Below are 16,132 nucleotides of genomic sequence, written 5' to 3' on the forward strand. Positions count from 1 at the left end.
AAAAAGGTGATGGTCAAACAGAATTTTAATTTTTGGGTGAACTATTCCTTCAATAAAACCCCACAAAATATTTCAAGCATAATTTGTATTGAAAATAATCATTTTCCTGCATTAAGCAGGTAAATCACTAGAAATAAAAAGAATGTAACATGATTAAGGGTATGTCTAAACAGCAATGATGGAATGGAAAAATGGAAAAGTTTTTCCTTTGCGTTTTTAAAGTTTCGCGTATAGGCGACAACGTTGTCAAAACAATCCCCGTTCACACAGATTAGCTAAAAACGCTGTAAAAAATAATCGTAAGAAATAATACTGAGGAGAATACTGACATGCGCATGCCAGGCCAGTAGATGGCGATGTCATTTTGTTGTTTTGGTTGTCAAGTGCTTGCGCGTGCTATAGACTGAACACGTAATACGCGTGTGCATGACGTCACGGTTTTGTGTAGTTTATACAGAGATGATAACGGTATCGTTTTCAAAAATTTGTACTTCGAAACCTGTTTTCAAAAGTTTAAGTTTTCAGGCCCCCAAAACAACGTTGTCGAGTAAATGAGAGCCCAAAATGCATAGCGTTTTTTTGAAGTCATCTGAAGATTATAAATATATTTGACATCAAAATACTTTAACATGTCAATTCTGGCCATTGTGTACTAAATACACTTATCTTATGTTACAATTTCATGTTCACTAAACTAAACAAATTGCACAGTGCCTGAGATGTGGCACAGCAGGGTGGGGTCTCAGAGAATAGAATAGACTGGAATGGCTGATGACATCATTATTAATTCCATCAACTCCTCTACTTCAGCCTCCAGTAGTTTCTCTGATTTCTGTGTAGTCCATAAGCTATATAAGCTCGCTACGGTATTTCTCCTTCCTAAAGCAGAATAAAAGGCAGACTAAGGCCAGCTGCAGAATAAATCAATATTTACACTGCCTGATCAGGGTTGAATCTTTCCACATTAAATTACACACCCATCAGGCACAAAATTATCAGTACCAATAGCATTTAGCTATTGTTCTTATTAATTAATGAAAAAAGGGAATGTGCTAATCCACCATTTGCATATTTTACACTTCCCAACAAATAAGTGTCAAGACACACCAGGAATATACATCCATTTACAAATAACACATTTGGTAAGAAATAATATGTGAAAGTGAAGCAACAAAATAGCAAAGACAAGAAAGTGAAAGAGCAACATCTAGTAAAATAGTGGGGAAAATGGAGAAAATTCCTGAATGCCAGGCAGTTCTGATTGTCCTTGCATGGCCTGCCCTGTACACACACACACAACATCCTGAAACTATTATCTCCACACCCATGCGACTACAAAAAAAATGCATATATTTCAAGAAAGAAAGAAACAAGAAAGCATTATTGTGTCTGACAGATTAAAGTAAAAGTGCTTTGATGAACACATTTTCATGTTTGTATGCATGTAAAAACGTGAAAATGGGCAGAGAGCCAGAACACAATGTATAAATGTCATCCCCTACACAACCTTTCTCTGAAGAGGCCTAGAAGAAGCCATAATTTACTATCTAAACTATTTCCCTGAAACACATCAATTCAACCTGTTAACTCTTTGTATAACTGAGACAAGATCATTTGATCTCTAGGTTCAACAAGATTCCTGCATCAGGCATGTTGTCTCTATGGTGCAGTGGTAAAAGGAAACCATTTAACAGACATGAAAAGCTTTTCTGAAACAAAAGAGAAGGTAGAAACGCCAAAAGCTCATTAAAAGGGAATCTGGGTCTGAATCCAGTGCTGTATTAAGCTGAGGCAAATCAGGGGGAAAACAGCAGCATTTGGCTGGTCACTGACTGGGAACAGCGAAAACAGCAATGCAAATGCCTTCAACTGATATAAATACAGATCTCATTAGTCTTTAGTTAGCTACTTTGGACAAAAGCAATTTCAGATTTACATACTTTTATATACTTACTGCCTTTTTACTGGCTCACAAATGATAAATATTTTAACTGCATGATTTTTTTTTTATTCATTTACTGTATACATTACCGTTTAAACGTTAGCGGTCGGTAAGAAAGAAGTCCCGTTTGCTCACCAGGGCTTCATTTATTTGTTTAAAAATACAGTAAAGAATACAAGGAAATATCTAAAAAAGAAATTATAATTTATTCCTGTGATATCAAAGCTGAATTTTCAGCTTTATTACTCCAGTCTTTAGTGTCACATAGGCTAATCCTTCAGAAATCATTATAATATGCTGATTTGCTGCTCAAGAACCATTTATCATTAATATCAATGTTAAAAACAGTTGTGCTGCTTAATAATGTTTTGTGGAAACTGTGATACATTTTGATTCATTTCAACGTTCAGCAGCATTTACTTGGAATATAAATCTTTTGTAACATTATAAATGTCTTTACTGACACGTAGGATCAATTTCATTAATCCTTGCTGAATAAAAATATGAATTGCGTTCCAATAAAAATGTACGATAACACTTTAGTTTATGGTCCATTTCTTACTATTAACTAGTTGCTTATAAGCATGCATGGATATTGGCTATTTATTAGTACTTATAAAGCACATATTAATGCCTTATTCTGCATGACCATATTTTGCATCCCTTAATCCTACCCAATACCTAAAATACCTTACTAACTATTAATAAGCTGTAATTAGGAGTTTGAGGCCAAAGTTGTAGTTAATAGTGTGAATTGTACCCTAATCTAAAAGGCAACCAAATTTACTGAACCTACATTTTGTTTAATTAGTATGTGTGTGTATCTATCAACCATAAATATATTCACTTATAAAGCCATTATTTCTATGATCAAAATCTCTGGAGCTAAACTACAAGCATTCCCTCCAGCAGGCAGTAGCTTTCACTGCCATTGATATTCCTGACAGGTAGATCACACCCAGCTCTGCTTTAAGGCTGCCAAGAGTGTGTCCAGCAGAAAGTGACCCCTCAATGAAGTGGGTAAGTAGGGGTAGAGGCCTGTCAGGAGTGTTTGATGGGAGAGAAGCCTTTGTCTACTCTGACAATTGGGAAAACATTCACTCTGGTCACAACAGTTGAAGGCTTTTTGGATACTTAACTGCTCCATTGAAACACACTCAAGCTACCGTCAGTGATTCATCATAATAGACACATTTAGATCACAAATAACTCCGATTTGGACTGAATAACATTTTCGGACAAGTTTAAAGTAGGATAAGAGATAAACTAAATAATGAAAAAGAATGTGAACTATCAAGCCACAAATAACAATAACTGGAGATGTTGATGTTTCCACAGTATTTCAAAACTTCCTACACAGTCAGTTTCTTTTTTTTTTAAGTAAGCTCTAGAAATGTTTATTATGAACTCCCTTAACTTACTGACATCGGCTAGGTTAATATGACAACCCACATTTACATGTCAACAACACATATATAGTCACCAGAAATGTGGCTGGTCGCAGAGAGGGTGAAGTAGGTTCTATTATCCTATTATTTCTACACACCAGAAGAACTACTACTACTAAAAATGTGGTTAAGCCAACCACTTGTATGTGTAGAAGAGCAAGTCATGGGAGTCATAGTGCATAGTAGTTTGAATATGGAAAGAATAAATACTATAAAATACAATAAAATAATAATAATAATAATAATAATAATAATGACCTGAGAGGGATCTGCAACTTACAAATAAAACCAGTACAAATACTTATATGGACTTATATTATACGTGTAATAATTGAGCTGAGAATCAAAAAAGCTTTTGCCATCTAGTTGACAGGTTTAGCATGGCTCTGGAGTTATGACTCAGCACATCTGCATTGTGAGTCAATATCTGCTCTAATCCATCAACTGAACTTTTACTAAACAAATGACAAACCACAAAAGGTGCAAATGTTTGGACTCACGTAGCATCCAAATTTAACAAGGACCACTTAACCAAGTGACAGAGAGACAAAAAAAAACGTCCAGTTCCTTTCAGCACCATGGCACAGAAACAATCACTAAAATCTGCTGCATGCTCAAAAGCACATTTGCCCAATTAATCTCCAGGCATTTAGTGCTGGTCTATTTTCATGCTCCGATAGACCAGACTCTGCACTCAGCATTTTTCTGCCCAACCGGAGGAAGACCCGGGATGCTTTAGCTACAAAAATATCATCACATAATCAATTTTGATTGAAATAAGACATCTATCCAAATGAAAACACTCAGAGCTGTGTGCTATGACACTAAACTTCCTGGTCCGCATGTCATTACACACGCCATACACTACAGGCAGCTCTATAACGGGAACGGGGGTACCCAGGCCATGCACTGGCTGTTGCCGTGGTGATGCGGCAGTCAGCAAACCCGAACATGCCGCATGGCTGGCGCAGAATCCTGCTGCTTCCCAGCACAGTTAAAAGGAAACATGCAGCCAAGCTCAAAAACACAGGCAGAGTTCAAGCATGAGGGCTCCCGCACAAAAGACCAGGCCCTTCCCTTCATAAATAACACAGCAAAGTAGAGCCAGAGAGGACACAATGGAATTAAGAACTTTGCACACCATTCACGCCCTCCTTAAAATCCATTCCCGTCCTGTTAAACGGCTCAACTTGCGGCGCATTCCTCTAGGAATTGATCCGCACTGATCAAGAGAGGTGGGTACCTTTGAGAGAGGTGATCTCATGTTGGATGGACCGGGCTGTGTCCATGTCACTGGATTCTGTCACGCTTGTTTCCTGGGAGCGTGCGTGTGTGTGTGTGTGTGTGTGCGCGTGCACTGCGCAAGGTCAGTCCAGTAAGATTTCACCAGCTGCAAGACTTCAGGATTCAGTTCTGTTCTTCTCTCGGTTAAGTCTGCAGTGCTGCTTGCTGACCGTGTGGTTTCTCTGTTTTGATCCTCTCTCACTCGCTCAACCACTCACTCTTTCTCTCACACTTGCTCATTCCCTGTTCGCAGGGAAACTGTGAAGTGAAAAGTACCCCTCCCTCACTTCTTCCTCCTTCTCTCTCTTTCCTCCAGCCCAGCCCATCCCATCCCATCCCCCATGGGTCCCAACGGGGTGCCTGAGCCAATCAAAATGCGAGATAAGTAGAAATTGTGCCCACTTATTGGATGTTTCAAGGTGGGAGACAGATGCAGATAGTATAAACTAAGAGAGAGAAAGATGTAAAGAAGTGAAATGCAAAAGAATGAGTAAAAGACAAGGACAGAAATGGCACAAGAACGCGAAACTGAGAGAAATGCACTCTGGGACCTTGGTCGCCTCTCTCTTTCCCTGTAATTTGTCAAACCACTGTATTTCTTTTATAGCTCTTAACATGATGACTCCAAATGCTATCCATAAAAACTATTTACAACCTGTCAGTTTTTAGCTAAATGCACCCACAGATTCTCATTTATGACTCCATCTGAATCTCTAATTCATCATGACAGCTTCAGTGTCTAATGAAAACATGCTAAAACCTGCTCTTGTGATCTGGACTTGGCTTCATATTTTTGAACATTTTCCAGGGTAAAATAAAAATGACTCATTGAATATATAAATAGATCCCTTAGACATATATTTACACACTTTTACTTCTTTCTTTTATATCCACCACTTCTGACAAGTGTGCAAAGATTCAAAAAATTCATTTCGGACAACAATAATAATAATAATATTCAGATAATAAATGGAGCAATTCCAATAGGGTCCTCGCACCATTGGTGCTCGGGTCCCTAACAAGACAAAACTAGACAAAAAACAAAGCAAAACAAAACAAAAAAATAAATATAAAGTGTGGAAATGTAATACAATGTAAATTCAAAAAATACTTGTGTGTTGTTATTGGCTCGTGAAAGCCAGTGAAAACGAGATTATGTGAATGATTAAATCATTGATTAGGCTACCTGATCAGTCACCATCTATTACCCATTTCTATGATGCGTGAAAAGCTTGTAAAGCTATTTAAACGTGAGAATGACAGCTCATTAATATATGAGCTGACAGAATTGTGGCAGATGTTTTTTGAATAGCTTCTCATGCGTTTATGTAAGTGTGTAAGCTCAAAAATAATAAGGTGTGATATTAAAAACAAAGCTGACATGTAAACAAACAGTTGAGACACACAAACAGATGAGCTAAGATCTAAAGCTGAGAGTGTCTAAGCTTTTCAAACATTAGAATGATAATCAACAACAACAAAATCTCATTACATACCATATTTTTTCAAAGTGAAGGAATAAAGCAATGGAAAAGCATAACAAACATAATTCAGCACAGTTATAGTACAGTGACTCAGCAAAGAAAGGCACAGTATTTGCTGCAATTAATGCTTCTGCAAGGAAAAGTCTACTTGACAGTTATGCAGCAAAAAAGATAAACTCACACTAAACAATTATTGACGACATCAGTGCACCTAATCTTTTTTGGCAAAAGCATTATTTGATTTTGTCATCAGACTCTATTGTTGTAATAACTGATGTGTGTGCACAATCAAAGCCAGAACACGGGCTCTAAACACACAAAAAGAGAAAAGCCCCATACAGACTAGATGACACAGCATTTTCAGAGCAGCCAAGCTGGCCTATACTGCTGAAGTTCCTGAGATTAGCAGCTCTCTCTCTCTCTCTCTCTCTCTCTCTCTCTCTCTCACACACACACAGACTGCTATTCTATTTCTGCCTGTTTTTTTTTCCCCAGTGACCCTTTTTTATTCTACCTCTACAAGTCTGTCATAGCCACAAGGCAGAGCACAAAGTAAAGTTCAAGGGGTTCAAGCTTGAGATATTTAAATATCGGAGTGTCTATTTACACCAAGTGTGCCGCAGAAGTCCTGAAAGGTGAAGCCAAAACGTTTTGACCGCCCCCAGGTGGCTGGATGCAGTATAGTTCATAAACCCCACCCTCTCACTGTAATCGAATGGGACGTGACAAACTAAACAATCAAATTACACTTCAAATACATTTTTCTGTCAGTTTAGGTAGTTTTCATCACGCTGATGGAAGTTCAAGTGTTCGTTTTTTAAATAAGTTTGGTTTTAATTAGTTATTTAAATGCTATAAAAAAGGGGATGTGATGTCATGATTGACAGCTGTGATTCTTGACAGCTTCTCTGAGCGAAGTAGTCACTGAGGCACCGACTTTTTTCAGGATTTTCGGGAGGAGGTTGGAGCTTCAACTTTAATTTCGACATAATGAGTTGTTCGGCAGTAAACTGTACTAACTGATTCTGCGGGAGTGTGGGCGGGGTCTTGATAGCGCGCCTCCATTTTATGCTCATACTGTGTGGACTCAGGTTCTAAGATGTCAGCACTAGAGATGCGCGGATGGGCTATTATTTCATCCGCAACCGCATCACAAAACTCATCATCCGTCCGCCATCCATCCGCACCAACGTTTTTGACCAATTTTCAAAACCGCACCCGCCCGCCATCCGCTGATTGGTGTATACATATATTTTTCATTTGATTGGTTCAACCGCCCGCTACCCGCCCGAATTTAATTCAATTATTATTTTTTGTCACGTCATCCGCCCGATCCGCGGTTTATCCGCGGAGTCCGCGGCTGTAACCGCCAACCGCGCATCTCTAGTCAGCGCCATATTTGGACATTGGCGGCTTTACTTTTCTACAATGGAAGAGAGTGAAGGCGGTCGTCCATCTTTTTTTTTCTTGCCTTGTTGGCAGAGGTAACACTAACTCCGCCCAATAACATCTAGTTCGGCAACAAAATTACGAAAGATGTAAGACTGCCAACAGTAGCAATAGTGTAGGGGTAAGGTGCGAGGCAAAAAGTTCATGCAAATCGACCCCTTTTTGCTGAACTCGCTCTATTCCCTTTTTCCATCACATATCAGATCTGAAAGGTGTTTTTTTAAATAAAAATTAAGAAAATATTTGAAAAGGAGAAATAAAGTGTCTAACGTGTGTTTAATCATCAAGTGTTTATCGGTTAGGGGTAGGCGTAGGGAGGCCATTATTGCCTAATAAGGCGGAATACATTTAATAATTTTAACAAACATCATAATTTACACTCTGTTATTATTGCATACTGTTTAATGTACAACAACACTGAGGTGCAAACAGTAACTGCCACTATTTATAAGTATAACATCTAACTATTATTTACACTTATTGCAAAGACAATACTGCTATTTTTACATAGTGTAAATATAATCTATCGCTATTTTCACTTAGTATAAACAGCATATCGCTAAGAAAATATGTTATTTTAACTTAGTGTAGCCGCTTCCTTTAAATATTTCTTATAAGATTTGGCATTAAAGGAAAAGTTCACCCAAAAATCAAGACTGTCGTTATTTACTTTTTTTACCCTCATGTTTCTAGCACATATGACTATTTCTTTCTTATTTTATAAAGATTCTGACTGCTCTGTTCAGTGTAATGAAAGTGAATGAGGACTGGAACTGTCAAGCACCAAAACTACAACAACAAAAGTTTTTAAGTTCTGAGATATACTGTAAATGTAAATTGTTATTCACTGAAAATCATATGCCTCATATTCACATGCTCTGTACAATCACTGAAACAGAGTTTGTATATATGAACAGTCATTTCAGCATTTGAGGGGAAAAATGTCAAATGGTGATGGAAAACGCGTCAATTGGAGTATGGAAGAGACTGTTTCATTTTTACCTTTATAGTCCAAAAAGTCCATTTAAGGACAAACTTGATAGCAGTTGGCGATATATAATATGAGGTATAATGTGAGGATGCGCAATGTTAGAGCCTTTGCAAACAGGTCGCGTATATGTTCATCCAATCAATCAGACTGACACTGCAAATATGCAAATAAGAATTTTAACCCTGAGTTTATGTACAGTAGGAAAAGTATGAATACCAAGGATTATTTGTTAAGCCTGGGTAAATTATGAGCCGTGTAAAACATGAAGCAATATAACCCTGCATTCCATTTACCCAGGGTTTGTTGACTATGTCAAGTGTGAAAAGAAAAGCATTTTCTTTAAAGATATTTATATTCTAATGATCTCTGTTTTGGCCAACCTTTGTAAACTAAGTAGCACTCCATTGCTGAAAAAAGTGTTTTTGTTAACATGCCAGTGTTTCAACAGACAATACATTTTTGCAGCTGAATAGTCTAGATGAACATTATTAAAGCATATCTAGGAACTATGAATGTGTTCAGGAAATGTATAATGGCATATTATATATATTTATACAAAGTATAAATGACACTTCAGCTCAGTTATGCCAAAAAATAATAGTTTCCTTCTGAATTTCAGTCACTATCTAGAGCCATGGCCAGCTGCACTGCATTTGATCTGCTTTAATAGCTTAGTTTGCAGGAAGCGAAAAAAAAGAAAGGAAAAAAACAAACATATTTGCCAAATCTGTTGAACTGCTGGGAAAGCCATTGCTTTGTTCTGATAAATACCGCATTAGAGCAGGTGGTAAATAACTATTACATGGCTCTCTGAAATATGTGTTTTGATTGGTCAGTCACAACATTGAGCAGTCACCGCAATCCACGGCAACATATCAGAGCTTCTTCCAGTGTCTTTTATGTCACTCCAGAGTCCATACCAATGAAAGATAGAAAGCTAATCACAGCCCATCTTGAGACTCAAAAGGCTGCTGTCAGTCAAAGCAAGAAAACCAAAACATCCTTTGGTAGAACAAACTTGTTAGAGATACAGAGAGCTGGATAAGAGAGAATTTTAAATGTTAGCTGGTCTACTGCTGAATTTTTCTTAGTGGAATCTAAAAGTAAGCTATTAAAATGATTTCAACTGAAATGTCATGTCCATGTAGACTAAAGTTTGGGGTCTGTGAGCCCAAAGCTTATGCTCACAATCTTGCATTTATAAAACATGATAAAACAGTAATATTGTGAAATTATAGTACAACTTAAAATGTCTTCATTACTTCAGTGTTAGCTGATCTTTCAGAAATCATTCTAATATGCTGAGAATATATTGTGTGATACTGCATTACCAAGTACTGGACAGGTAATTTTTTTTCCTACTAAGTGTGTTGGCTCTGATCACAAAAACACTCTGACCTGTCTCTTACTTTTTGTCACCTCACAAAAGCTTGTAGAATTCGGCAACTTGCACGGACTTGTTTACTCTTTCACATGTAGATCACTCATCCTGTCTCTCTGTGACCCATCAGCCCACCTCACACAGTGCAATGGCGCTGCAGGAGACTGTTTAGACGGTCCCCATAGATACATGTCAGATAGCAAACTGTCAACAAACACAAGTTTGACATCTTTTCAACTTGCTCCTCTCTCCTCGTACAGTAGCCAGTGTAGCGCAGAGCAGTTCTGTGATTCTATCTATGAAACCCCTGTAGAGAGTAAAGCAAAATAAAAGGACACTTGAGAGACCTTGATTTTGAGCTTCTCTTCTGGCGCACAGAATCAAGGTCGACAGTTTAATGAGGGACCTTGACTAATCTGATAACTAGCAGGTTGTTTATCTATCAGAGGGAAATCCTTTTTGTTATGTTGGGGAAAATTTCTGAAGATGTTGACCCAAGTGCATGTGATGATATCGATGTCTCGTTGAGTAACGTTTATAAGTTATTGAGCCATCAGTCAAGACGGATTAAACACATAAGCCAAACACTCAATTAAAGCTCATCTGTCAACTTTCACTGGTTAATTATGTGCTGACAGATGACAAATACCAGCACAACGCCTTCCAAGAATCCCATCAAACTTCTGTTTAACCTTTCATGAAACTCACCACAAGATTATCTAATTTATAAGTCATTCAAGTTTTGGCTCAGACAAAAATTTGAGTTTTTTTGCAATTCGTACATCTTGTGTAATAGATATAAAGTCTATTAAACTAGATATACTAGATACTACTCAGTTGGCGAACACTATCATTTGTTTATTTATTGTCCTAAAGCCCAATTAGGTATATTTTATTTTACATACATTTTATTTTTGTTCACTTTTTTTTCCTTTACAAAAAAGAAAACTTGCAACAACCTGGAAAATCTACAGCTACTGTATAATGTGACAAATTCTTTAAAAATCTAATTTTTTCATAAAAAAATCAAAATAAAAAAGGCATACAATACAAAACATTAGTGACTGGTTTGTAGCATTCTTTGTGGTGCTTTCCAGACAGCAGTGATTTCTGCAAATTTCACAAAACCTTAAAAATAAAATAGTAATAAACAAATACAATTTTGGATGGATGGATGGATGGCAAACAGAAAATAAATATGTTTTTCTAAAAGTTACGTGTCAGTAATGCAGTCTCCAAAATTCCTGAACAATAGACCCAGTACCCTGGTGCCAACATGCCTTAATGAACGCACAAGGCATTCATGGCAACTCGATACAGTACTCCTGGCATCAGGCTGGCCTAGCGTGCCACTGATCAAAGCTAAAACAATACAGTCTTGAGTCAAGAAAGAAGCTTTGTTTCACTATACACAGCACTGTTTCAAAGCAGTTTTACAGAAATGCATGATGTTAATGTTTGTAATAACTTAATGCCTGATTTTCCACATTTGTAGTTTAGAGCTGGACGACATGATACACTGATGTTTTATTGAGAGGGTCTAAAATACTTTCTGACACACTCACTTACTGGCATACAAATAGACTTTGCCATCACAACATACAGATCAACTTAGTCATGTTCCTTGGTTTTAGTCTGGACAATGCAAACAGGAAAACTACTATATTCCAACAATGACTAAACATTCCATGACTCAACATAATGAAGTGACTGAGTCTGAGATGTTTCTACAGCTCCCAGGTTTCTTGGTTCAAATGTATGCGCAGCATTACCAGACGGATGGGGAGTTTGTTGCAGACATCCTTGGTATCCAAGTGACAGAAATTCCACACCAACTGAGCAAATTTTTAACTTACTGACAACCAAGTCACAGAGAGATAGCACATTCATTCTTCCTTAAGTGCGAGCAATCAATCATGATCATCAATCATTAGCTGAAGTGATCAAAAACTGGCTTGCCCGTTCGTCTGGAAAAGGTGGAGAAAAGAGCTGGTATGCAGAACAAACAATCTCAAGTTTCCAAAACATGCAGATTAGAGCAAGACATGGCCGTTAGCACCAAAGACATTAAGCATAAGGTACTGCCTTGTAGATGTGTGGGAAATCCTAAAGAGGTGAAGAAAAGTGCAGTAAACAACAGAGGTGTCAAGTAACGAAGTACAAATACTTTGTTACCTTACTTAAGTAGAAATTTGGGGTATCTATACTTTACTGGAGTAATTATTTTTCAGACGACTTTTTACTTCTACTCCTAACATTTTCACGCAATTATCTGTACTTTATACTCCTTACATTTAAAAAATAGCCTCGTTACTCGGCTTGTTTTCATTCCGGCTTGTTGTCGTTAAAAAAAAAAAAATTGGCCAATTACACCAACGGTTTAGATCTGAGTCCCGCCTCCTGAATACACATCGCTAAACTGATTGGCGTTGTGTTTTCTTTCTAACTTGTGAGAGGCTGTAGTCACATTTGGTTGTGCGAAGCGCCAAAACTCCTCTGAAGGAAACCTAGATGCGGTAAGCAAGGGAGAAATCGGGGCAAATCGCGTCAAATATTGATTCAGAGAGAGAGAGAGAGAGAGAGAGAGAGAGAAATAATTGCATTTTTTTTTTCTTACATTACTTTTACTTTTATACTTTAAGTAGTTTTGAAACAAGTACTTTTATACTTTTACTTGAGTAAAAAGCTTGAGTTGATACTTCAACTTCTAAGTCTTTTTAAACCCTAGTATCTATACTTCTACCTGAGTAATGAATGTGAATACTTTTGACACCTCTGGTAAACAATCTCTGGTGACCAATATCGGCTATGTGTGAAAGGTATTAAGAACATTTGCACATTTACATTTTTGTTCTTTCCAGCTGTTCCTATTCAACTTACTAGAAAACTAATGAAATATCCAAGAAACATATCATGTGTTGGTAAATTTGTGTTAAATAGAGCGGGAGAAATTCAATAAGATATTTTATTTGTACATTCTGTCTGCATTGCTTTAGCACCTCATTTAGTAAATAAATTATGCTAATCAAGTACCTTGACCAAAAACGCAATTTAAACATCCCAATTCTCCATCATCCACCTACATGAAACCCACAGCATAAAATATCTCTCTAAACCTCTTTCTTTCCAGCATTCTCTCCAAGAAACACATTTTTCAACAGTGTATTAACAACATTCCCTTTCTATTTCCAGTTCGGAAAACCATGACTTCCATTACCTAAACTTTCCCTCTTTAAGACGTGGATAAAGGCCTTGGACAGGAAAACAGCTTTCACTGTATTTCGATATGCTCCTTTTCCAATTTTTTTTTTATTTTCATTTTCCACTTTCAGTCGACAGTCAATGTTATGCTAAAGTATGGCATATAATTGCTTTCATGGGAATTTAGTTTACCGCAAGAAATTAAATTTCTGTTATCATATAATCATGAGATTATGTTCATGTCGTACCAAACCTGTGTGAATTTAATTCTTCTATAGAACACAATAGAACACGTTTTGAAGACTGTTTTAACCGCTTTCTCTCCATACTGTTGGGATGGTTGTTGTTGCACCACGACCTGTATTCGGTGTGACACAAATTTGCCTTATAGTGTTCATCCCGGATAGCAGAGTCAGGGGTTTGTTCAATAAAGCAACTATATCGGCATTAACGTCCATTCTGTTAATAGTACAGGGCAGAATGAAACGCATACAATGAAAGTCAGTGAGGTCCAAAAAAAGACTTGACCCCATTGACATTCGTTGTATAGGCATTATTCAAACTATCTTTTTTGGTGTTTTGCAGACGAAATAATGTTTTTTAAGGTTTAGAATGGCATTAGGGTGAAAGAATATGAACTGAATTTTAAATTCCCCTTTTCATTCACTTTCATCCCTTTAAGTTAAAAAGCTCTGTTATAAAACTATGGATTCTTGAACAAAACTACTGAATGCATTAGGAAATTCCAATAAAGAATGTATGATATGCTGTTATTCTTTGTAAACAGTCTGCAATTTTATCATTCACATTCAAATAGGGTGACACCGTACCCCAGCCTGGGTTTTCTAAATATAAGCAGCTGACTTTCCCAAGATGATCCATGCATTTCACACGGGAACGCTTAATGACATCAATCATTATCACATTACAAAAAGTAATCCCTCAATTCCCATTGGCCACGCCATCATTTGGAGCTTCATTTGAGTCATGAGCTTTACTCATGGGTGTATTTTCTGTGCAAGTGGGTGTGTCTCAGGACAGTTCCAGGAAAGCGTGTGTAACAAATACTGTATGGATACACATCAAATACTTTTAAACGTGTGACCAGCATTAGTTCAAATCCAAATCTGCGTTATGAATAAGTGAACGTGCATACTCACGGATGCCTGTATGTTCATCACTATGAGTAGGCTTTTTAGAGGCACTATTTTAAAATGTAAGATCAGGTTGCATAAACCCGATCCTGGCTGAGGGAGTAGAGGGGTTAGAGCTGCTCCATATGTGGACGATCTAAAGGTAGCTCAAGATTAAAGCAAGGAAGTTATTCAGATCAGAAACACATGTTTGGCCAGTTACAAACACAGACAGACTTTGTCAATGCCACACCTCGTACTGTTTTCCTTGTTTCACGTGATTACCCGTCGTGATCATTTTTAATACACTGATAATCTAATCATTATTTATAATAATATAAACTGAAATTTTAGGGTTTTGCTTTATTGATCCTCTTCCCAAACTAAAATAAAGAGTTGAAATTACAGTGGCCCTAAAAAGTATTTGGACTCTCATTGACCTCATTAGTGATAATATAAAATCAGGTGGCATCTGTATAGAAAAATAAAAAATTAAAAAAATTAAAAAAAATTTTAATAAACATTTAATTGTTCTCACTCTTTTAGGGAATGCATGAAATTGATCAAAAGTGACAAAGACTTTGGGCCCTATTTTAACGATCTGAAACACAAGTATCAAACGCGAAACGCAAGTAACTTTGTGGGCGGATCTCGGGCGCTGTTGCTATTATACCGGCGGGATAAATTTTCACATCTTCATGGACACCACAATGATTTCCCTTGTGTGGTAATATTTTTCCTTATAATTATGAATGGTTTGCAAAAATGGGAACTGCTGCCTGCGTCTGTGTAGATGAGAGAAGCAAAGTGTATGCGCGTTGTGCACACTTTACATTATGGCCAAGCATGCACCCTTAAAATAGCATCTGAATAACACACCACTGACTTCAGACTAGGTTTTTCCTGGTCTGTGGCGGAATTGTTTTCTGAAACTGCAAAATAGCACCAGGCACCGTTTGCACCTGAACACGCCTCCTTTTTTTCGATCTCACATCTCCTCACTATCCGCTAGATGCCTGTCCCCTGAACACACTGCAAAAAAACACGGTCTCTGTAGACAGCCCAGGCTCCACAAACGGCAAGAAAAACAAACTGGCCCAGCCTGGACCGCAAAACATAACAAACAGTGTTCCAGCCAATAACCGACAAGAATGATTTGGGGGTGGGGGTTGGGGGGTTAGTGCGCGTGCACATGAAGGGGGTGTGGGGAGTCGAGGAGAGAGAAGCATGAAGAGGGAAGTTAGCTAGAGGAGAGATGTCCTAGACAACGACAACGACTAACGTTAAAATTGTATATTCTTGAGAATTTTGATATGGCCGACACACGACCAAAGAGACTACGTTCCGATGAACAAATAACAAAGAAGAGGGAAAAGGAGAAGGAACACGCGAAGTCCCGAATTTACATCGGAAAAGCGTTCAAAAGGTGGCGAGAACTCCGCCAGCAGAAGGGCTTCCAATCCGAAATTCAGGTGGCTCTGTTTTTGCTGGACAGGTGGGTAAATCCAGTTTGGTTTTTCTAAATGGTTCATGACTGTTTCAGGAAGCATGGAAGGGAGGGGGAGGGGAGGGGACGGGATGAGGAGGAGGGAGGGTCGAGCTAGCCTCCGTTTTGTTTGACAATACTTTGAACGTCATCAAGAAGTGACTTCACCCAACATCGCTTAGAGCACCTTTAAAGAAAAATACCACTTGGTTTGATACTTTTTATTAATACAATGACATTCATATATTTTAGGTATGGCTTAAAATACTTTTTGGGGCCACTGTATCTAATTGGTTTAAAATACACATAATACATACATGTACTTCGCTAATG

General features: G+C 37.7%; 1 protein-coding gene across 5 annotated transcripts in view; it reads right to left on the reverse strand.

Annotated features, from left to right (window-relative positions):
* pleca (plectin a) overlaps window positions 1-16,132 on the reverse strand; it is a gene marked incomplete at its 3' end in the record, with an annotated part of 109,545 nt that overhangs the window by 68,622 nt on the left and 24,791 nt on the right. For 2 of the 5 annotated variants that reach the window (XM_084423342.1, XM_084423341.1), the window contains exon 1: window positions 4,634-4,834. The exons of the other annotated variants lie outside the window; for them this stretch is intronic. In XM_084423342.1, coding sequence (XP_084279468.1) covers window positions 4,634-4,679 — 46 coding nt within the window. In that variant the 5' untranslated portion in view covers window positions 4,680-4,834. Of the gene's footprint in view, window positions 1-4,633; window positions 4,835-16,132 lie in introns of those variants that run through there. 5 annotated transcript variants of the gene reach the window in all.

This window comes from Rutilus rutilus (genome assembly GCF_951802725.1).
Source record: "Rutilus rutilus genome assembly, chromosome: 11".
Classification (NCBI taxonomy): Eukaryota; Metazoa; Chordata; class Actinopteri; order Cypriniformes; family Leuciscidae; genus Rutilus; species Rutilus rutilus.